Source organism: Pipistrellus hanaki (genome assembly GCF_964339955.1).
Source record: "Pipistrellus hanaki genome assembly, chromosome: 2".
Taxonomy (NCBI): domain Eukaryota; kingdom Metazoa; phylum Chordata; class Mammalia; order Chiroptera; family Vespertilionidae; genus Pipistrellus; species Pipistrellus hanaki.
In genome coordinates, this window is record NC_140504.1 from 141,299,072 (window position 1) to 141,321,073 (window position 22,002).

General features: G+C 39.2%; 4 protein-coding genes across 9 annotated transcripts in view; 1 reads left to right on the forward strand and 3 right to left on the reverse strand.

The window, feature by feature from the left end:
* Nucleotides 1-491, reverse strand: part of SPATA1 (spermatogenesis associated 1) — a 38,516-nt gene extending 38,025 nt beyond the window's left edge. For all 4 annotated transcript variants that reach the window (XR_014794176.1, XR_014794177.1, XR_014794178.1 and 1 more), the window contains exon 1: nt 46-491. The gene's annotated coding sequence lies outside the window, so the exon portion shown is untranslated. The remainder of the gene's footprint in view (nt 1-45) is intronic.
* The window catches only part of DNASE2B (deoxyribonuclease 2 beta), a 684,289-nt gene that overhangs the window by 602,335 nt on the left and 59,952 nt on the right, over nt 1-22,002 (reverse strand). The gene's annotated exons all lie outside the window — the stretch shown is intronic.
* Nucleotides 591-8,895, forward strand: GNG5 (G protein subunit gamma 5). The gene is made up of 3 exons (XM_084874447.1): nt 591-848; nt 5,436-5,578; nt 8,593-8,895. Exons 1-2 carry the CDS (start codon nt 768-770, stop codon nt 5,559-5,561), a joined length of 207 nt encoding a protein of 68 aa, XP_084730573.1. The 5' UTR covers nt 591-767; the 3' UTR covers nt 5,562-5,578; nt 8,593-8,895.
* RPF1 (ribosome production factor 1 homolog) lies at nt 9,895-21,732 on the reverse strand. The gene is made up of 9 exons (XM_084872692.1): nt 20,924-21,732; nt 18,831-18,887; nt 16,956-17,036; nt 14,373-14,468; nt 13,647-13,800; nt 11,719-11,801; nt 11,144-11,325; nt 10,826-10,952; nt 9,895-10,131 (listed from the first exon to the last, which is right to left on the reverse strand). Exons 1-9 carry the CDS (start codon nt 21,179-21,181, stop codon nt 10,090-10,092), a joined length of 1,080 nt encoding a protein of 359 aa, XP_084728818.1. The 5' UTR covers nt 21,182-21,732; the 3' UTR covers nt 9,895-10,089.

Here is a 22,002-nt window from a genome sequence, read left to right on the forward strand (position 1 = left end):
ACCTCTTCCAGAAAACCAAGAGGTAAGAGGCAACAGAAGCCGAACCTTGAGAAGATCCCGTTTTCTCCAGGGCACCGGCGCCCCGGCTGCCCGCCGCCCGGCGGCTCCCGCGGTCGGTTACCGCGCCCGCCGCGCCCTCTCGCCCGGAGGTCTCGCGGCGGGAAGCGGGCTGCGGACGGGGCGCCCACAGGACACGCTCGGCTCCCTCAGAGGCCCCTGTGGGGAGGGGGCGACAGTGAGAAAGCGGGTACTCCTAGTTCCCACACCTCGGCAGGGCTCTCCCTTCTCCTTCCCTCAACCTCTGCCGCCAACTCCGTCGGGAAAACTGGAACCTCCGGGTCACGCCGCCGCCTGGCCTGCGACAAACTCCCTCCAGCGTCCAGCTTCCACTCCGCGGTCCCTTTCTGAGTGCCTCTCTAGTCTCCCCGGCTTTTCTACCTCCCAACTCCGCCTCCCGGGAGCCGAGAGGAGACGCTGAGCCAATCCGCGCTCGCGTCTAGCGGATGACACGCCCACCGCCACGCACTACGCCCCTCACGCTCCGCCTCCGCCTTCCAGCTCTCGCCTCCCACCGGGCGTGTCACCGAAACTGCCAGCGGAGGAGGCGCGCATGCGCGCCGAGGGCGGAGCCGCTGGGTGAAGAACCGGAAACTCGGAGACAAAGTTCCGAGCTCCGCCCCTCGCGTCGCTGCCCCGCCGTCTGGCCCCCGCGGACCCGCGACCCGCCACCCGCTTCCGACCCCGTCTGCCCGGCTCTCGCGTGCACCATGTCTGGTTCCTCCAGCGTCACCGCGATGAAGAAAGTGGTTCAGCAGCTCCGGCTGGAGGCCGGGCTCAACCGCGTGAAGGTGAGGGGGGGCGGGCGGCCGAGGGGGAGGGGAAGGCGGACGTGGCGGTGGGAGCGCCGCCGAGCTGGCCGGGGCGGGCGGGTGGAGGGCGCGCGCGCCGGCCGCCGTGGGCGACCCGGGCGCTGCGAGCGTTAGAGACTTGGCGGCGGGAGTGGGCGCTGGGGTTGGGGGTCAGGTTAGCGCGCCCTTCCGCCCTCAGAGGTTCCCCGAGGCGGGCGGGCCGGCGGCCGGGCTGCGCTGCGGCGTTCCGCATTCTGACCCTCCCTCTTCCTACCCCCTCTCCCTCCCACCCCTCTTCCCCCTCCCCTCCCCCCCCCTCTCCCCCTCCCCTCCCCCCTCCCCCTCCCCCCCTCCCCCCCTCCCGGCGCGGTGACTCCGCCGGCCGGGCCCGCGGCTGCTCCTCCGCGCGGCCCGCACCCTTCCCGGCCCTCTCCCAGCCCCTCGGCCTCTCGGCGCCCCGCGGGGCTTTATCCGATTGTTGATTGAGAACCGGTGTCTTTTTTTGTTGTGGTGTCAGACCTTTCCAAACCCACTCTCTTTAGCAGAAAGATTCTTAACCTCCAGCTCCTCTCGTCCACCCAACTTAAGGACGAATTCTTGCAGAACTTGAACTGAATCTTTCCAAACATCGGGACTTTTTTTTTATTTTTTTATTTTAAACGCTGCGGGACAACATTGTTAAAAATCGGGACGTCTGGCCACCTTCTGGTGACTATGTGTTTGTTTTTGAATCGTCCGCGGGGTCTAGGGTTACCACCGGTGCCCTGTATAACCAGTCTCGCGTTTCATACCTATTTGGCACAGTTGGCGGCGATCTGACCTTGGGGCTATCTCCAGGTCCGCGTGCCTGTGGAAAGTGATTAGGGTGGGCTAGTCTTAACCTATTTTGGCATTTGGTTAGCATTGACCTTGTCTTCGGCTGTTTTATTTTGGGGCTGGGGGGGCGGGCGGGGGGAAGGGAGGGGGCTTTTGTATGTGTTGCTGTGTTACAACCTGACATTCAAGTGCTGTTCCAAGTTCCTCCAGATTTATAAAATCCCAAGTGGATTGGCTTCTTTCTGGTACAGATCATCTTACATGTGAAAGATGTCATTAAAAGAAGAAACGAGAGTAGAATAAGGAATCATTCACTTTGTCTAAAGCAGCATCCATTTTCCAAGACGATTTGATTCTGTATTCATCGGGGTAGTCTCTGCTTCTCCCAGAGATGTTTTGTGGAGTAGGATGGTCTCCCACCTGCCTATTTCCTTAAGTAGAAATGTCAGGAACCTGACTTAGTTGTGTTCGCCTCAGGAGGGAAGGGGAATTCCCATCAGTCTTGGTGTGGGATTCCCCTCCCTGTCCTGTACGTGCTGTGGACTCCGTTGCTGTTTGGAATTCATTTCTCTAATCTCCAGATTCTTAACCTTACCCAGTGGTATTTGTGGACAGTCAGGTGTGCCCTTATTATATACATTGGAATGTCCCGAGAAAGAAAAAAAAACACCAATTGAAAGTTGTGTTAAGTACTGGTACTTAAGCCCGAGTCTCCAAAGAAAATGAAATGAAGTCCTCAGACTAAAGAACTCCGAGGGCTTTATTATGAAAACCTTGGCTGCTTCAATAACTCCCCAGCATGATGCCTGCGTCCTATACTTAATTCTTTAGGAGGCTTCTGGTCCAAATCATTAAAGCCACCTCCAAGTGTCTTGGTTTTAGACTTCTCAATCTGTCTGATGGTAGGGCTAGGCAGAAGGAGGGTGGCATTCCAACCTTGAGACTTTATTTATTTTTTGGGGGGGGGTTATTTATTTATTTTTATTTATTTATTTACTTTTATTAAATTATCTGCCAACCTTGAGACTTTAAATGAGCTTTTCTTTAGATGCAAAATGTGGTCAGTTTGATTTCATTTTGTGCATCTTTTTTATCCATGCCTATGCTAGATGCTTTCTTTTTACCAGTGATATTTTCAAGCTAGCACAAGTGTACTGTTTAAACCTTTGTTTGAATACAGTTGATAGAAATTGTCACAAATGCTTGAGAAATTCTCCCATATGTAGGGTGATCATACACTTGATTACCAACCCAGATGCCTTTGGGAGTGAAAGAGGGCACTAGTAATTATGCCAGGATTATGGGATTTCAGTCTCCTGGTTGGTGATTATTACAGTGCCACAGCGGCTAGCAGCTTGTGAGTTCTTTAGAACTTCTGCCTGTTTTCCCCACTCCATGGAATTCTCACTGATCAGTTTCACACTGGTGATCATTTGGCTGGATTTTTGGGCATTGAATTCTGTTTAAATGTCACCTCCTCAGAGACACCTTTCTGAATGTCACAATCTAACAAATCGCTCTTTTTTTTTTCCTTCTTTTTTTTTCTTTTCCCTTTAGAGCACCTTATCTGTCTTTTTCTCTGAACTGTCAGCTCCATAACCTCAGGGACCTGGTTGCTTTTATGTATTCTCAGTGTCTAGAAGTATATTTGGCACATATTGGTGCTTGAGAAGTTTGTGAAAGGGAGTTAAGTTGGAGCTTACTACACCTTAGGCAAAAAATTAACAGATACTTTACTGTATTTTTGTTGCTAGTCGATAAGAATGAAGTCAAGTTACAAGATTGTGAAAAATAATAACACTTTAGCTCTATACCTACCTCCTTTTTGGAGGGAGCAGAGTGGTCATTTATCAAAGTACTTGGTACCAGGTATTTTAAAACTACTATTTTACACAGTTGCTAAATAAACCTATGGAACTCATTATACCCTAGCGGCCCAGGGGTCGGCAACCTGCGGCTCCAGAGCCGCATGCGGCTCTTTTGAACCTTTGCTGCGGCCCCCAGCAGGTCCGACCCTAGCAGGGCAGATAGCAGGACGGGGCGGGGAGCTGTATCACTTACGTCGCAATGGTTTTGCAGCTCCAAGGTTTTTTTTTTTCCTTCGAAAACGGGTCCAAGTGGCTCTTTATGACTTAAAGGTTGCCGACCCCTGCCAGTGTTTCCCAAAGTGTGGTACGTGTACGGAAAGAGTTTGGTGGGGGTACACGTTGCACAGGAGTTTGGTGGGGATATGCATTGCACTGTGCTTAGCTGCGCCTAATTCTACGTTCTCATGAGTACGAGGGGTAATCAGCCTTACGAAAATTATAGAAGGCGTACACATATGTCAAAAGTTTGGGAAACACTGCGCCTAGACTGTTTTATAAGCCAAACATACAAATAGATTCTGAGAGTGGAGTTTAGATTCGGCTCAGGATGATGGATCATTTTTTCAAGTTAATGTACTTTTATTGTACTTTTATCAGGTAGAGCAATATTCTGCAGGCTTTCTTGGTATAGAGAGCATCTGTGATGTCCCTAACCTCCTTTTCAAAGGCCAAATACCCCTGCTGGACTGGACTTGGACTATTGGACTCACCCTTCTTGAGGATAGTTAAAACTGAGAATAAATGATTATCTTTCACATCTTCCTAAACTTCAGTTCAAGACTTAGGCTATTTTATTCATTTGGGGCATCTTTTAGTGATCCATATTCTACACCTGAACCATTCAGTTCATTGTTTTTGTATCCTGCATCACCTTACCAAATTATGTACAGATAGTAGATGTTTAAATGGTATATCTTATAAACAAAGTAAAATGTAAAGCCATACAATTTCTTTAAGTCCTATTTGGATGGCATTGTATATACATGAAAATTACTAAATCACATTTAAGGCCCTAGCCAGTTTGGCTCAGTGGATAGAGCATGGGGCCTGTAGACTGAAGGGTTCTGGGTTTGATTATGGTCAAGGCATGTACCTCTGTTGAAGGCTTGTTCCCGGGCCTGGATGGGGCACATGCGGAAGGTAACCAGTTGATGTTTCTCTCTCATATAGATATTTATCTCTCTCTCCCCCTCCTTTCCACTTTCTCTAAAAATCAGTGGCTATTTTTCCTTGGGTGTGGATTAACAACAGTAAAATGACTTTTAAGGCAAAGACAGTTTCCTACAGGTAAGCTGCTCAGTGAAGTTGTTAAAATTAAGTGAAGTTTGCTATCAGCTTTTCAGTCACCTGACACTGAGCAGAAAGCTGTCACTGTCCAGTTTTGTAACATTAAACAGCTGGTGATAAGTGATGCCAAAACAATGAATTCAATGGTTTGGATTTAGAGCTTTATGTTCATTTACAGTGCTAGCTTTTTCCAGTAATACTGCTTTCAAGGTGAAGTAATAGTTTGCTAGAATTTCAGTGCTTTTTGCGTAAACTCTTATCATGTGTACTGCTTTGGATACTGCTTTTTAATAAAAAGATGCTGCTTCTTCTCAAGGTTGCACTTGAGTAACCTGCTTATTAATAAACTAGCAAGATGTGCTATACTTTACAGATAAATGTAATTGTACTGTTTGTACTAAATCATTTGATAATGCTTCTAATAAGCAAAATGAAACAAACTAGTCTTATTTACTTCCCTGCTTTAAGAGCTCAGTATGTGACTGATAACCTCCAATTAGTATATATCTTTTGAGTTAAGAGAAATGTTTATTGCAGGTATTTTGAAAGATTTGAGAAAACTTTTTCTGAAAACATTCTTAATCACCTCCCATTCCCTCCCACTTTGTACCTACAGGTTTCCCAGGCAGCTGCAGATTTGAAACAATTCTGTCTGCAGAATGCTCAACATGACCCCCTGCTGACTGGAGTATCTTCAAGTACCAATCCCTTCAGACCCCAGAAAGTTTGTTCCTTTTTGTAGTAAAATGAATTTTGAAGGTAAGTTTCCTTAGAACAAAACTGCACAAAGCTGGAATAACCAGTTAAGTCTTTTTGTTTGCTTCTATGCACTTTCGTTTGGCATTGCAAGTTTCTAGTCTTTTTTTTGTGAGGAAAGTGAGGGCTGGTGAAATTTTCTGATTTAGTAATCATGAAGACTAATTGTTTCTATTTTACCATAAAAAGGGTTAAATAGATGATTTAATAACCATACAAGAGGATATAGGAGAGTTATTAGAAAAATCACAATGACATGCCGTTACTTTTTATAGCATTGGCCTAAGGTCCCAAACACTCGCCTAATTTTTGTGTATGTAGCAAATATTTAGTTTTTAAACTTTATACAATGTTTATGGGGATGACTTTTAAAGTACTACCAATTGATTTGGATTGATTCTGGTGCTTTTACTCTAAAAGAATTCAGTTATAGGGCAACATAGCAAAGAATTGGGAGTCGTGAATGCAAGAGAAAATTGAATAAGCTAACTTCTAAATTTTAATCTCTGCCTTCCAGACCAAATGTCAATGTGTGCAAAACCATATTAGTCAAAAAGAGATGTGACCAAAATATGCTGTGGTTACATTTTAAATGTAACCCAAGGGTGCTAGTGCTTTAGTCAGGGTGTGTACTCACTAGTATTGACCCATGAGGAGCAACCTTAAATTAATAGTGCTTAAACACACACACACACACACACACACACACACACACACACACACACACCCTCACCCCCTCTCTGTATGGCACACGCCCTTTACAAACAGTCTAACTCCTCAAAGTCCAGGAAGCTGCTTCCCAAAATACCATGTTACATAGTTGTGCCCTCCCTAATTAAGCTTTGTAGATTTGGGAGTATCCAGGAAGTCTGTATAAGTATAACATGTTTCCAGTAAATACAGTGATTGGTTAAGATTTTTGGAAACACCAGGGTTGGTGTGGGGGGGTGTTAAGGGGGGAAGCTTGGGGAAAGCACCTTTGAGTGATAGTTTTCCATACCGAAGTAAGTCTTTTCAACAGTCTAGCTCCTATTAAGCAGTACCTTGCTTCTCTGGCAATATTAATTCTTCATGGCAGTTTTTGCAATTACATATTTTTATTGCAGGAATTTTAAATTTTTAAATTTTAAATTTTTAAATTTCTGTTTTTATTCACTTACAAAATGTCTTATTTTCATATGATATAAAGTACTGTTAAGAAGGCTGGCTCTTAACTGGCAGTTATTAGCCTACATTTCACAGGAGTCTACAGACAAGTGTTTAAATATGGCTGGGATAATAACCCAGAAGAAAGATAATGGTTATTAATCCTGGCAGTATAATGAAACAGCCTTGTGGGTATTATGATTTGAAACATTTTTGGCTAGGAAAAATGATGTGGAAACATTTCTTGTCAAATTTGATACACCTATAAATCACTTGGTTAAAATGAAAATTCTATTTTAGTGGGTCTGGAGTGAGGTCCTACAATCTGTTTTTTTTTTTATTTTTTTATTTAACAAGCTTCTGGGTTATACTAGTACTACTGCCAGTGGTCTTAGGCCCACAGTGAGTGACATGAGTACAGAGAATTCACAATTGAAACTTTATACTCATAGCATTTAAAAAAACAACAGCATAGGTAATTTATCAACAGCTGGTCTCAGGAATATACAAATTACCATGGTCAGTATACCTAGAAATAATCATTGTTAAGATAGTTCCTTTTAAGAGAAAAAAATTATTTGTCCCAATACACCAGAGGTGGTGGGTTCAATCCCCAGCCAGGACATATACAAGAATAAAAATGAATGCATAAATAAATGGGACAACAAATTAATGTTTCTCTTCCCCCTTCTTCCTTTCCAAAATCAATCAAAAAATAAAATGAGAATCATGGTATGTAGTTTGTTTAAAAATACAAATTTTATTTTATTAAATATTTGTAAATGAGATGTTCAATGGTTGTACTGTAACTTGATTATATTGTACTTCATTGAATATTGAAGTTTCCAAATTTGAAGCTACACTGAAGGGACTATGTTGGGATCTATATACTTATATATACTTTACCTCTCTATTTAAGGTACATTTCTAGAAGTAAAATTATCCAATAAGGAATGACATTTAAATTTTATTAGTCTTTTTATTAAAATTTATCATTTCACCTGGAACTTGATCTGAGCCCTTGCCAGCCTATGCTATTTTCTAACTATCTTCTTTTTGTAATTAGCACTGATTCAAATGTTAAGTTAAACACTTGTTTTTTCACCATTGATTGTTTATGCCTTTTGAACATTTTCGCCATGGAATATATCAAATTTCCAAGTATAAAGATGAACTTGTGTCTATCCTGAATTATTTAAAAAAAAAGAAATGTATTTTTCCTACCATTCCACATAGATAACATCTTGAAATTGGTGTGCCCATGTTTTTATTTTTACTACATATAGTTCTTGGTTTATCTCCATGTAGATTATTTAGTCATTTAATTGGCTGTCTAGTATCCATTGTGTATGAACCTTAGTTTATGCAGTCCTCTTGAGTTTAGGCTTTTTCCGGTTCGTTGCTCTTAAAATATCACTATAAATATATCCACGTACATGTTTCTCTTTGTATATAGGTTTAGTTGGGTAAAGAGAAGTGTGGTTGCACCTTCTACCTTAGTAGATATTACCAAACTGCTCTCCCCAAAACTTGTTCATTTTAAATTAAGATAGAGTGTATTTTAGCAATGATCTTAGCAAGTTAATTTTTAAGCCTGATTATAAACTGTAAATGATGTATACTTCAGAGTGTTTTTGAAAATTAAGAGAAAGTTACATTTTACACCAGTCATTTCCTATCCTGTTTTTCTTCAGAAACCCTGTGATGTCTTTTTTTTTTTAAAACTAGGTTTAGTTTAATTGAAAGTACTTTATAAACTAACATTCAGATGAATGCTATAAAAATAATACAAAATGCAGTGCTGTTGTTAATCCATTGATTATTCTTTGACACTTTACCCTAACTCATTTTTTTCCTTCTTCCCATTTCAGGTGTTCTAAACCACTTTTCTTAAACCGGAGAATATTCAAAGAGAGCTAAATCTGAAGCCTGTACAAAAAGCTTATCCTATAACATGTGCCATACTATACAAACTTCTGCTTTTGTCAGTCCTTAACATCTACCTCTCTGAATTTTCATAAATTTCTATTTCACAAGAATGATTATTTTATATACACTGGCAGCAGCATACAAATAAAATGCTTAGTATAAAAAAGTATTTTTGTCTAATTATTGATAATACAGTATGTATTAGTTTTGAACACCTAAATTAAATGCAAATTTTCCCATTGTCATTATGGGTTGTTTTTAGCATTTGTTCCACCAACTCTTCTCATATAACTTTATGCCATACATTTGCAAAACTGCTAGAAAAGTAAGGTAAGTTGCATACTACTTTTAAGGGTCAGAAGTTTCCAATACTAGTTTCTACTCATGAGTTATTTACAGGGCTAGCTTTGTTTTAGTAATAAATATTTCTAATAAACTCCTTGTGGGTTTATTACCACTACACCTAATTTGTTTACTTTATCTCCTCTCTCTTAATAAGGACAGTAGAGAAAATAGTGGATGTAAGAATTCCATTAGAAGATAAAAGAAAAACTTGAGAGCTTCAGAGCTTGAGACAATTTCTGGAGTACTGCAGTACAGAGTAATTATGTATAACGTAGTAAGAAGAAAGGAACCAAAGATTGGCTTCAATAATTTGCAACTTTGCTTTAGGTCCTTGGTAAACCGTTTTGCTTAAAAAATTTTAATCCTTCGGAAAGACTTAAGGAAATGTTAAAACATCCCAGACACGTGGTCTCCAATCATTCAGAAAAATGAGTTAAAAACACTGCCGGATCCAAGAGTCTAGTAGAAAACCAGTGGGCTGGTTACAATATATCTACCGAGCACTGTATTTTCCTATAGCCCATGTATACCGGAGGAGGTCTAGAAGGGGTCAATGGGGAAAAAGGACATGTAATACTTTCAGCAATAAATATTTTTAAAAAAGTACATTTTGGAAAGTTAGATTGTGTTGTTTTTTTAAATATATTTTTTTATTGATTTTTTTACAGAGAGGAAGGGAGAGGGATAGAGTTGAGAGAATCATCGATCAGCCGCCTCCTGCACACACCCCCTACTGGGGATGTGCCTGCAACCAAGGTACATGCCCTTGACTGGAATTAAACCTGAGACCTTTCAGTCCGCAGGCCAACACTATCCACTGAGCCAAACCGGTTTTGGCTAGATTGAGTCTTGATTCCAACTTAAATTATTCAGTTACTAAAAATAAAAATTTCAGGAAATTAAATTGCAACATAAACCAAAATGACTTTTATTTGTATTTCCTACAGAAACAGTGAGTGGTAATTTGTGGCACTTGGTAATTTGTCCAGACACAAGAGAAGGTTTATGAAATCAGTAAATGCCATTTTGAAGAGTCCTGTTACAAATTTAAGATAGGCCTGTTCTGCAAAATCCAATATTGTTCCTTCTGTGTTTTATAAATGGAATTTTCTTCTATTTGTATCCATTTCCCGGGGCTGAAAGTTAGGGGGTAAACAAAGTTAGCATACAATCTGTGGGTAATAATTGCTAAAAACTGTCACTGAAGTATCAGTCTTCAGGTTTAATATAAAAAGTGTTGGAAATTACAGTTCCAATAGATGTGTGTTAATCCTTTGCACTCCGCTGTCCCCTCTCAGGGGACATCGGAATTCTAGCATATCACTTGGATGTCCCCTCTCAGGGGACATTGCAGTTTATTAGTGATTACGGGGAATTGAGTTAATTCAACGCACGTTTCCACCATTAGCGTCGAGTAGCTGGTAGCCAATGTCCAGAATGGTTCGGAGTGCAAAGGGTTAAACATATACAATTTTAAAGTAAAAATCACACTTAAGTGAAATACTACTTACTAGATAGAAAATAGTTCTCAAGCATGTACCCGAATCAGGGTAACAAGCTTATGTATAGGTTGCTGGGTTCAATTTAGTAAATCTATGGCCCAATAATTTTTCATCTTAAAAGTTTCCAGGTGATGCTTCTGGTCCTACTTTGAGAACCATTAATATTTAGGATACTTCAAATGAACCAGGATTAATCACCAGACCCAAATACCATATCAGAGAATGGTTCTTATAGCTTATGAGGGAAGACATTCAGAAGCATAACTTGAGATAGAACCCAAAGCTTGGTTAAAATCATCAAAATGGTTTTGAAAGAGTAAGCACATACCTTATGGACCCATTCATATTCACCATATTTAGAATCAAAGGTTCCTTTCTGAAGAGATCTTAATTTCAAGGTAAAACGTGGTCCAAGTTCTTGAATTCCCACTTTCTTTTCACTCCTAAATATGTATCTTCAAAGGTAAAGAAAAAAGTTGAGGAAATTAGTCTGCATTAACCCAACTGTTTCTTCTTTAACGTTTATGATGGTTGAAAAGAATATATTTCTCATCTATAATACCTGTCAAAACACATTAGGAAACGGGTTTATCTTGAAAAGGTATTTCATGATTAAAAGTCCAAGGAGTTAAGGTACCTTCCTCACCTGTGAAATCGGAAGAAGATATAATCGCGTTGGTTGTGGAATGTGGCAACCTGCCTTCCAATAAACTGAGGATTATGGGGAAATAGAGATGCAAACATTCGTCCAATAGAATGACCCAGCCGTGTTGTAAAATTATTCAGAATTATTTCAGGTACGTGTTCTGTGGGGTCTTTGCCTTTTCTCTAGAAAAACCATAAGTTTATTAGCAAAACTATAGCATTGCAATTTTAAGTTTTATAATTCCCATGACAAATATGAGAAATTTATCTCAATGACAACCACAGATGGCTTACTACACCCATGAAGTAAGATGTATCTAAAAGTATTTTATAAGCTGTAAAGGCACCAAAAAGGAAGTTCTGGGAAAGTTAACATTTCACAGTAATTAAAGCTATTGCCTGTTTGCCATAACTCTATTGTGACAGTCTCACAAGAAACCTGCCAGGAGATAAAACTATTGCTTGAATCAGGAGAGCAAATGCAATCATTAAAATCAAGCAGCTGTTTAAGTTAGTGTGCTTAAAAGCAAAAACTAGGAGGGGACCAATGCCAATCGAGGAACGCCTAAAACTTACCTTAATTTCTTTACGCAGACGAACACTGCTCATTTTAAAATGAGCAGTTGGTCCATTTGGCAAGTGACTCAGAATTAACCCATCTGTTCACAAAGCTAAGAACATATTGAACTCGAATCTAAATCTTGAATTGTTTAAATAATTGATCCTCAAAGGCTCCTAAAATCTGTAACTAGGCGAATAGGTGGGTGTATGCATTCCTCTGGATTAACGGAGATTTTCTTACCAAGCCTCAATGTCAAGACATGTAAATCAACATAAATCTTTCAGAAAAATTGATTAACTTATTGTCCTACCTTTTCTCTTTTCACAATTTGATAAATGCCTCATCAGCCCTTCAGGGTGTTTTGAGTATTCAACTAAAGTATGTGAACCAACTAATGTCCACTATAGCAGGAATGATAAGAGAGGAATGGCTTCTAGAGTAACTATAGCACTGTAAATAGAATATAAATTTACCTCCACGTTAGAGGCCTTATAACCCTAAAAATGCACTTTTAGATTAGGATATGCTGCCAGCTCTGAATTTATCCCACAAAATTAGAGACTCCTAAGTTCTCTTCTTGATAGAAACAAGCTCTTATTCTTGGGATTACTATACTAAAATTAAAGTTATTAATAGCCATTTACTGATTGTCTCCATGAACAGAATTAATAGTGCTCTAAACTACAAATGAAATATAAGATACCTACCTAGCAGGATTAACAGCCCAAGGGCTTTAAAAGTCATGGATGCAGCATATTAAGATTACTACCTACTCAATATTCCTGTTACAGCACAACCTGACTCTCTGAAATGCTGAACCTGAAAAGAAGATGAGAATCAAATTGCTTTCAAATATGTGTACGTAATATTAGTTTACAAAGCATACGGTCCTCTTTATAATGGGATCAACACTCCCATTCATCCGGAGTAGAAGCTATGGTTATCTTAAATTTCCTCCTATCCCACTAAATCCTACTGTTTACATAAGTTCCTCACTTCTACATCTCTCCCTTACTGTTACTCTCTTAGTTGATGTCTTTGAGATTTCCCACCTAGATTATTAAAACAGTAGCCTGGTTGGTCTGACCTCTCCAACAGTTTAAGTATATCTTCTACTACAGACTGTAAATCAAGCCTACATTTAGGCTTTGGTTATAAAACCAAGTAACAACTTATGGGGCTAGGCTATGTCACTATTTGCACCAGTTCCTCGATGCTAAATGAAAAAAACAAACTAGATACCTTGATTCTTGACAGCTACAGCTAATTTCGAGCCACTCTCATCAGCCTCATCTACAGAATAAAACATTGGTCTGACACTCAATGTGGTTCCAAGCTATATTTCTAACCTGTGTTCTCATGGTGTTTCCTGATAGGCAGCGATACAATCTCTTACACACCATACACATTTTTTCTTTAACTCATGATATTTCAAATAGCTTCAATAGTTTACTCATCCAATAACGCCCAATTCAAATGCCACTTCATTTTACATAGTCAAAATTAAGATCTAAATCTCAGTTCTCACTGTTACTATAGCACTTGTCACTTAATTGAGTTACAGTCATGTAAATTCCTTCTCATCTAATCCATCAGCTCTTGAAAGATCTGTTTCTGACAGATATTAGTGCCTACCACATAGCAGATTATCAGTAAATGTTTGAATTCTTTTCAAAGATTCACCACAGGTTCAACTTCATGATGCACAAACATATTTCTGTATCATTTGCACAATGAAAAAATAAAATCTCATAAGGGGTTAAAGGTAAGTCATTTCTTGCAAATTAAATCAGGGCTTGAGTCTTTTCTGGAACATTCTTACTAAATGTGATTTGTGTCAGAAGCAAACTACAAACTTATTCCTGTACAAAAAGTTTGTTACTGCTATTATCTAATATCAACCATGCAAAATAGAAGCCCTTCCTTAAAAAACAAAGGATACTTGGAGTTTTACGATCTTCATTAATAACGATCAGATCTGTGAAATCTCTTGAGATGCACTGTGGAATAATTCTTTTCAGAGCCAGTCCTCTTCTGTAGTAAACATGTGAGTTTGGTATAACTGTGGAAAGCTGTTCACAGAGTCGTACTGTTCTCTGTAAAACAAATAACAAAAATCCTCAAAAACGAAAAGAATAAAAATCTTATGTGATATATATTTATCAGAAAAAGCATAATGATTATTATAAGACAATGTTATAATAGAGACTAACATTAGAACAAGAGTGAAATCTGAACAGTTCCATCTTTTACCAAAGGCTGATCATCCTAAAGCAGTGGTTCTCAATTGGGGGTGATTCTGTTCCACCAGGGAACCTTTGGCAATGTCTGGGAACACTTTTGGTGATTATGACTGGGGGTTGAGGATGGCTGGTACTGCAAGTGGATAGAGGCTAAGGATGCAACTAAACATCCTTTAATGAGCAGGACAACCCCCATAACAAAAAATTACACATCCCCAAATGTTAACAATGCAGAGGTTGAAAAACCTTACCCTGAAGTATCAGGCTTAGAAAACCTACACTGTATTAACAATATTACATTTTATTTAGCTTATTCATAGGCATCAGGCAATCTCTAACTCTTCTGAACAGAATTCCTTTAAATAGTCAAAGTAATAAAAGAAAATTAGGAATTCAATAACTATACTAATTAATGAATTTCTTACCCCATGAGGTCTATCTGATGTTGTAATGAGAATCTTGGGAGAAGTTTGTCTGTTGAAATAAGAAGCAAATTCATCTGTAGCTTCATCATAAGCAACCTAAGAACAGAAAAACAAGTAAATTTTACATCAAATACTCTCCTGGGCCAAAATTTTAATAGTTCTAGAAGGATTCTATGACAGCAACTACCTAGCTGATGGGGTATTTAAAGGCCTAGAAGGGACTTACAGTAACGGCAATATGGAGAAATTGGGGATTTTCTCTTTGTAGAATCCTACATAATAAAGAAGTAATATACAAATTAACCCTCACACCCTCACAAGATGGCTGCCTATGACCAGACTGGTAAAGGGGTTAGGGACAACCAAATGATGAACAAGCAAGCTGTGTGGGGCAACCAGGCTGGTGGGGGGGACCATGAGATGAGGGGTGACCAGGCTGACGGGGAGGGGGGGAGATCAGTTAGGGGAAACCAGGTCAGTGTGTGTGGGGAGGTGCAGTTGGTGGTGACCAGGCTGGCAGGGGGGCAGTTAGGGGCAATTAGGCTGGCAGGGGGGGCAGTTAGGGGCGATCATGCAGAGGCAGTGAGGGGCGATCAGGCTGGTTTGGGGGGGGGGAGGCAGTTAGGGGCGACCAGGCAGGCAGGTGAGCAATTAGGAGCCAGTGATCCAGGATTATGAGAGGGATGTCCTGGATTGGAGAAGGTACAGGCTGGGCGGTTTATCCTTGAAAAATTGCACAGTAGTATCAGGAATCTTCCTAGAGCTATTCTTTCCCCCATCAACTTGGTCAGTAAAACAGGAACCTTAGGTTTGATGGTAGGCAAGAACCAGAATTCTTGAATCTAGAGGTGGTGGGCTCAATTTAGGGTATGTCTGTGAAAACCCTAGCTTTGCCAGTCCAAGATTACAGGTCCACCTTAGGAAGGGTGTGGGAATTTAAAGAAGCAATACATTTAAAGAGAGTTCTGGAAGTGAAAGAGCCATAGAGAGACAGACACAATCTCTCCACAGATCTGAAGAGACCTGAGTGAGAATCCAGCTACATGATAGGCAAAGGAGACTTGAGAACTGGCTACAACTCTGAAACATTCCTCAACCCAGCACTGCTTAGTTGACAGAAGCTATGTCTGTTTTAGTGGCTCAAGGTGTCTCAGCTTCTGCCCAAATGATTGGCTGACCATTAAGCCACACAAACACAGGGAAATCCCTGAAGAGTCAGTTTAGGGGCAATGAGGCAGGCAGGCAGGCAGGCAAGTGGTTGGGAGCCAGCAGTCCTGTATTGTGAGAGGGATGTTCCAGAGTGGAGAGGGTATAGGCTGGGCTGAGGGACAATGTGGTCCAAGGACAACTCCCCCCCCCCCGCATGAATTTCATGCATCAGGCCTCTAGTAATAGAATAAAATGCATGAGCTTGGATTTCTCTTTTGCTGAAAATGACATCATTGGGACAATTGGTAACATTTGGATAAGCTGTACAAATTAGATAATATTGTATATCAATATTAATTGTCTGATTTTCATAACTCTATGCTGTACTTATTAAAAAATACACTTGGTTATTAGGTAAAACATTCTAAAAGTATTTAGGAGCAAGAGGCTTCATGTCTGCCACTTACTCTCAAGCATTTAAGAAAGAATATCAATGAAAGCCAAGTATGGTACAATTTAATATTTAGAAAATCTGGATGAAGGAAATATACACTCTTATTTTTCTTATTAAGTCTGAAATTATGTAACAAATAAAATGTATGCACATATACAAACTCCTATATATATAAAATTGCAAATTCTACTCCAGTTAGTCCTGAATTTCCTTTACCCTATTTGTTAACTCCAGTAACCTATCATTTGCTAACATATCACAATTTACTTATTATGTTCACTGTTTGTCTCTCCTCCTGGAATATAAGCTCTGGATGGGCAGAAATTTTGTGTTTATGTATGAGAGTGTTTGCATAGATTGATCCCAAGTCCCTAAAACAAATCCCAATACATAGTAGGAAAAAAATAAAACATGTGGCGGAAGACTGACTGAATGAATGACTATAAGAGGAGACATGTAAAAGAACTATGATAAAAAGCAGTTTAAAAGCAAACATAACAAAATTTTAAAAATATATACATTATATAAACCTTCATTCTCTGATTATACAACAAAATTTTTAAAGGAAAAATGTGAAAAGTAGATTTTTTTAAAACCAAGAGGTTTTATAAGGACACAAAAAATACCATAAAATATTATCCTTAATTATTGAAATGTTTTAACAGGTGCTACAAAATTCTACAGTGAGAAATACTTTATATATTAAGTGATTTATAAAAAAAAGTATTATACAGAGATTAAATGACAAAAAAAGTAAAACATAATAATTTCTAGAAAATAATTACTGCCTCTTTCTATACAATTACTGGGAAATTTCATTATTAAACAAACTATAGTAAATAAAATAATATGCCAACATTATAGTTGAATCAGTCCATTATATGAATTCATCAGCCAGTTATTTAAATTAAACTTCAACATATGAAAAGATAATTTATTAAGTGTGGCCATCCAAATTTATTTAATACTTTTAATATTACCTCTTCATCATTAGGGTCTACTGTGGTTTCATCATATACTCGCTGGTTATCAATGGTCTTGGGTATAGGCTTTGGTGGAGCCTAAATAAAAGAAAAAAAGATTAAGGCTTTAGTGAAACCTAAATTAAAAAAAGATTAAGTTGTAGAAGCATTTTTACATAAATAATTTTTCATTACAGTTGGGAAGAATAACAGAAATTTATAAACAATCCAAAACACAATCTGTTTCTCATTTCAATCCTAACAACAATATTGAGTAAAAGGCTTTTTAATCTCTGAACAGAAACACACATGTAACTAAAAGAATTGCCAATATTGAATGAAATAGCTTAAAACCAGACAGAAGTAGCAGGGAGAAAAATAATGGTCAAAATAACTACCCACTAAAAATAAAAGTTTCAAACAAAATGAAAAAAAAAAAAACCAAACAAACAAAAGTACATGTACATGTAGACAAATCCCAATATTGCAAAAAAGCTATTCAGAAATACATAACAAAAGCTACAAATCTATTTGCTGAACTAGTAATTCTAGAATGGGGATTATGGTAAGGAATGAAAGGGGGAGCAATTTACACAAAGAAAGATATAGTATCACTATCATTAATAGAAATTAACACCGGACAAAGGTCCAACAACGTAAATGGAATACCATTAGAATCAGCAATCATGCATGCTCAGCTTAGATCAAAAACTGTGTAAATGAAATGGTGTGGATCAGGAATACAGAACTGTAAACATACACTAAAATGAATTCAAAGTATATATACACTAGCAGAGATAGAAGCATGAGTTGATGACCCATACCGATTTTATTTTTATTATTCTATGAAGCAAATATTAAATTTTAAATCATTTTGTGAAGGAGGCAGTTCTAAGAAGTTATCTTTCAGTACAAAAAAAACCAGGACGATGATATTTTCAATGGTGATCAGCAAATTAACTTGCTGTAAATGATTATTGAGAGCTAAAAAGAGACTAATATTGATTGATAGAATTTTGCAGGTCAGAAGAGTCTAATATTGGCAATTCCATGTTATTTAACCTAATAATATTAAATAATAATGCATGAAAAGGGAGAATGTTTCAGCCTTTACATTTTTCCCTTCTTCAAAAATACTTATCTTTTCTTATTACCTCATCTTAAGAGATGGGAAGGGGGAAGAGTTGCACATTTTTAAAAATTTGCAAGTATAAAATGTAACCTAGAACAAACTATAAATGAAATGAAACCAAATGAAAATAACTTAGCTGTGGAAGTATTTAGTAATTCTTTTGAAAAATTTCAATACAACGATTTCACTTACGATCAATATCACAAAAAATAGCCAAATGCTTCTTGATGCAGTATCTCTGCTCTCTTCTTTGCTATAACCCATCCAGGCATATCATCTTCCTTCCATTCCCCCTTCTCACTCTTCACAGATTCCTAGCATGTGACAGCTCTCAAATCTCAAGATCTCCAGCTCTAAATTAGGGAGCTTCCCCCATTCCCAAAGTCAAGGAGACATAAGCAAGTCAAAATATGCATAACATTTGTGTTAACATTTTAAAAACACTCAAAACATCACCGTTGTGTTTGGGAACACAAACATACATAGTGAAAGTAATAAAGAAGTGCATGGGAACAATAAAGAGCAATTTCGTTGAGTGGTTACCTCTGGGGAAAAAGCAATCAAACACATAAGGGACTTGGAACATTATTTGCTAATGCATTATTTCTTAAGCTGAGTAAAGGGTAAAAAGTAGTTTGCTATATTGTTTTTATACATTTGAAATATTTCATAATAAATGTTAAAAGAAAGTCATTCAACATAAATATCAAGAAGCATTCCTTCTTAAGATAGAAAAACAGACGGCTACAAATTTTCTTTACCTTGTCACCAAGAGCCTCTCTCTCTCTTTTAAGTTTTTTCTTAGTTGCCAACTTTTCCTAAAGGATTTAAGGAAAGAATGAGATCATTAGTTAGATCACAAACACACTGAAACTACAAATTACTAATGCTAAGAATACTTACACTGAGTAATCTTCCTAATTTATTAAAATTAAAATGTTGACAGATTTTCATATCTAACTAAGTTACTGTAAAACAAGTGAGCTGAACAATCAGTATGATTTCTGTAACAATAATTTTGCTTCTTAAAAAACAAAATCTAAGTTGACCAACTTTGAATATTTATCTTTTACTATAAAATCTCAAATTACGTGAAAATGTACAATGTATACTCAAAAAATGTTTGCTGTTTCCCCCCCCCCTGCATTTCTAACAAGTTGCATCCTATAGAAAAACATGGTGTGCTGGTTGTTTTTCTAGGAAAGTACTAAAAATAAATGGAAATGGGGGATGTTTCCAGGTTGCTTCCAATAAAAGTATCATTAGCTATCCATATATTTTATAATCAAAATATGCTTTTAAACTTATTAAGTATTGGCAAGTTGTTTGTATTGTGAATGTGTATCTTTTGGAGATTTCTGAACAGAATTCTTTACTTACAATAGAAAATATTTCCCCCTTCCCCCCGGCATTAACCCTCAATCTAATAGGTCTCAAAAGTCTTCTGGAATACCCTTCTCCCACACCACAATGGTTTTAGATGCTCCTTCTATGTACCCTAATACAGCGTTTTTCAACCGCTGTTCCGTGGCACACTAGTGTGCCGCGAGATGTTGCCTGGTGTGCCGTAGGTGCAGACAAGACAAGAATTTTATAATTTTTCACTATTTTGTTTACTTAATATTTCATAATAAAGTAATTATAAAATACTTTCTTTGTGTTTGATTCCTATTCAAGAGAATTACTTTATATATAGTCAATATAGGCACAGAGTTAAATTTTTTAACATTTTCTAATGGTGGTGTGCCTCGTGATTTTTTTCATGAAACAAGTGTGCCTTTGCCCAAAAAAGGTTGAAAAACACTGCCCTAATAGCATGTTAGCACTTAAGACTCAGTCCAGGGCTTAAAAAAATCTAATAAGAGGAGGTAGGCATATAAAAAGAACACTATGTGTGTGAGCTTTTATGATGGGCAAGAATAAGCAAACGCTTGCTTTCAACTGAAATTTAACCATAAATGAGCACTGTGATCTTAGGTTTTATTTGCTTATCTCCCCATACTTGTTTACCTCACAGAACAATATGAGGATAAAGCTGTATGGAGAGACCTGGAGAAGGTGATGCTAATGGAAATAAGCCAGTCAGAGAAAGACAAGTATCAAATGATTTGACTCTTATGTGGAATCTAATGAATAAAATAAGCTGATGAACAAAACATATACAGAGACATAGAGCATGGAATAGACAGTCGACTCAGAGGGAAGCCAGGGGAGGGTGAGTCTGTGGGGGAAAAAAAATCAAAGAACTTGTATGACAATAGGATGGTGAAAGCCTGGATGAGGTGGGGTGAGGAGGGCGGGCTAGAAGAGGTCAGGGGGGTGATGGAAGGGGACATATGTAATACTTCCAACAAAAAATATTTAAGAAACAAAAGGAAATGTCAAAATAAAAAAGTAATAAAATTACCAGAAACTTTACAAGTACTATTATAATTTCAGTAAGAGTTGCTGCAGTAATCAGAGAAGCATCACTTTTGAATTTATTGCCTGCATTAGATTTTAGGTATTAACCAACCGGAGGTGAAGGCGGTCGGGACCCCGCGGAGAGGGAGACTTTTGCCTCCCAGGGCAGGAGGGAGTCATTTTCCCTAGTGGGAGAGCAGAGTTTCTTGCTTTCATTCTCAGCCACGAACCCTAGCAAGGAGCTGGTAAGAAAGGGAAGCCCGGCCGCTCCGGCTAAGAGCAGGACTAGGGGGATCAGAAGACGCCCCACCCAACCCCCCGGGTCAATCACAGCTGGGGGGGGGGGGGGGGGGAGAGATCCCAACCTGGGAGACCACGCCCACCCACGCCGCCGGCTCCGGCGCGCAAAGGGCACTGCGCATGCGCCCTGCCGCCTCCGCCCCTCTCCTACCTTCCGCTGCTGCTGCTTCCACCGCGTGAACATTAAGTGTCGCCGCTGTTTGTTCTTAATCTCCGAGATGCTGAAGCCTGGAGGGAAGGCAGTCGCTTTCGGGGCTTGGCCCCCGCTGTCCGTCGCCCCATCCTCAACGACTGCAGCCTCCTGAGGTTCTTCGGCAGCCCTCTTGCGCTTCAGGCCTTTCTTTCGGCTGCCGCCGGTCTTCTCCATGGTGTTTGCTCCTTGGCGTCTGCACGGAAGCGGAAGTAGCATCCGCCTCCGACCCTCTTAGGTTTTTACTTCCGGGGCGGAAAGGTCTCAAAAATAATAGAATGCCGAGGAGCTTTAAACTTTTAAGAAGGTGTTGAAATTTAGGTTTAAGAAAAATGAATGGGGTTGCCAAGCCGTATGGACAGTGGAATAATGAATTCGTGGAATTCTTCACTGAAAGTTTTCTATGTTCAAGCCCTCAAAACATTAAAACACAATCTTTTCGGTAGAGAATTTACATTCTACTAGAGAGATTTAAAATGAGCTTACAGGTATTGTGGTGAGCTGTAAAGTAAGTAATACACGGTGTGAGAGAAAATAGGACAGGATTAAGAAGATGAAGGGTAGAAGGGCTTGTTGCAGTTTTTAAATAGGAAATCACAGTCTCTGGCTGTGAACGTAGCTCTATTGGAGCGTGGACCCCAGGTGCGAAGGTTTTGGTTGATGGCAAGCGCAAAGATTTGAAGGAGATAATGGGGTAAACTATGGAGTTATCTGGGGGAAGAGCTGCAAACCTGGTGTGTTTCGGAAGAACCATGGAGGCCAGGAGTCAAATGGGAAAAAAAAAAAAAAAAAAAAAGGAAGGGGAGGAAGGGGTTAAGAGTGATAGATTGTGTAGGGTTTTCTGACTTTGGTCTTTATTTTATGTGACATGCAAATCTCTTGGAAGATTTGAGAAAAAAGAATAACATGCCCTGACTAAAATTTTAAAGGCATCGCTCAGACTCTACTTTTGAGAAAAGACTTCAGGGGAGAGAAAAATGAAAGGAGGGAAGAAATGACAGTGTCTTGAACCAGGGTAGTGCCAATGGAGATGGTGAGAA

Coding starts and splice junctions, on each gene's coding strand:
- RPF1 (XM_084872692.1), bottom strand. CDS start 21,181: ATGCTACTTCCGCTTCCGTGCAGACGCCAAGGAGCAAACACCATGGAG. Junction 18,888..20,923: donor GGAAGCAGCAGCAGCGGAAG/GTAGGAGAGGGG, acceptor TAAATCCTTTAG/GAAAAGTTGGCAACTAAGAA. Junction 14,469..16,955: donor TAGACCCTAATGATGAAGAG/GTAATATTAAAA, acceptor TTCTGTTCTTAG/GTTGCTTATGATGAAGCTAC.
- GNG5 (XM_084874447.1), top strand. CDS start 768: ATGTCTGGTTCCTCCAGCGTCACCGCGATGAAGAAAGTGGTTCAGCAG. Junction 849..5,435: donor CCGGGCTCAACCGCGTGAAG/GTGAGGGGGGGC, acceptor TTGTACCTACAG/GTTTCCCAGGCAGCTGCAGA.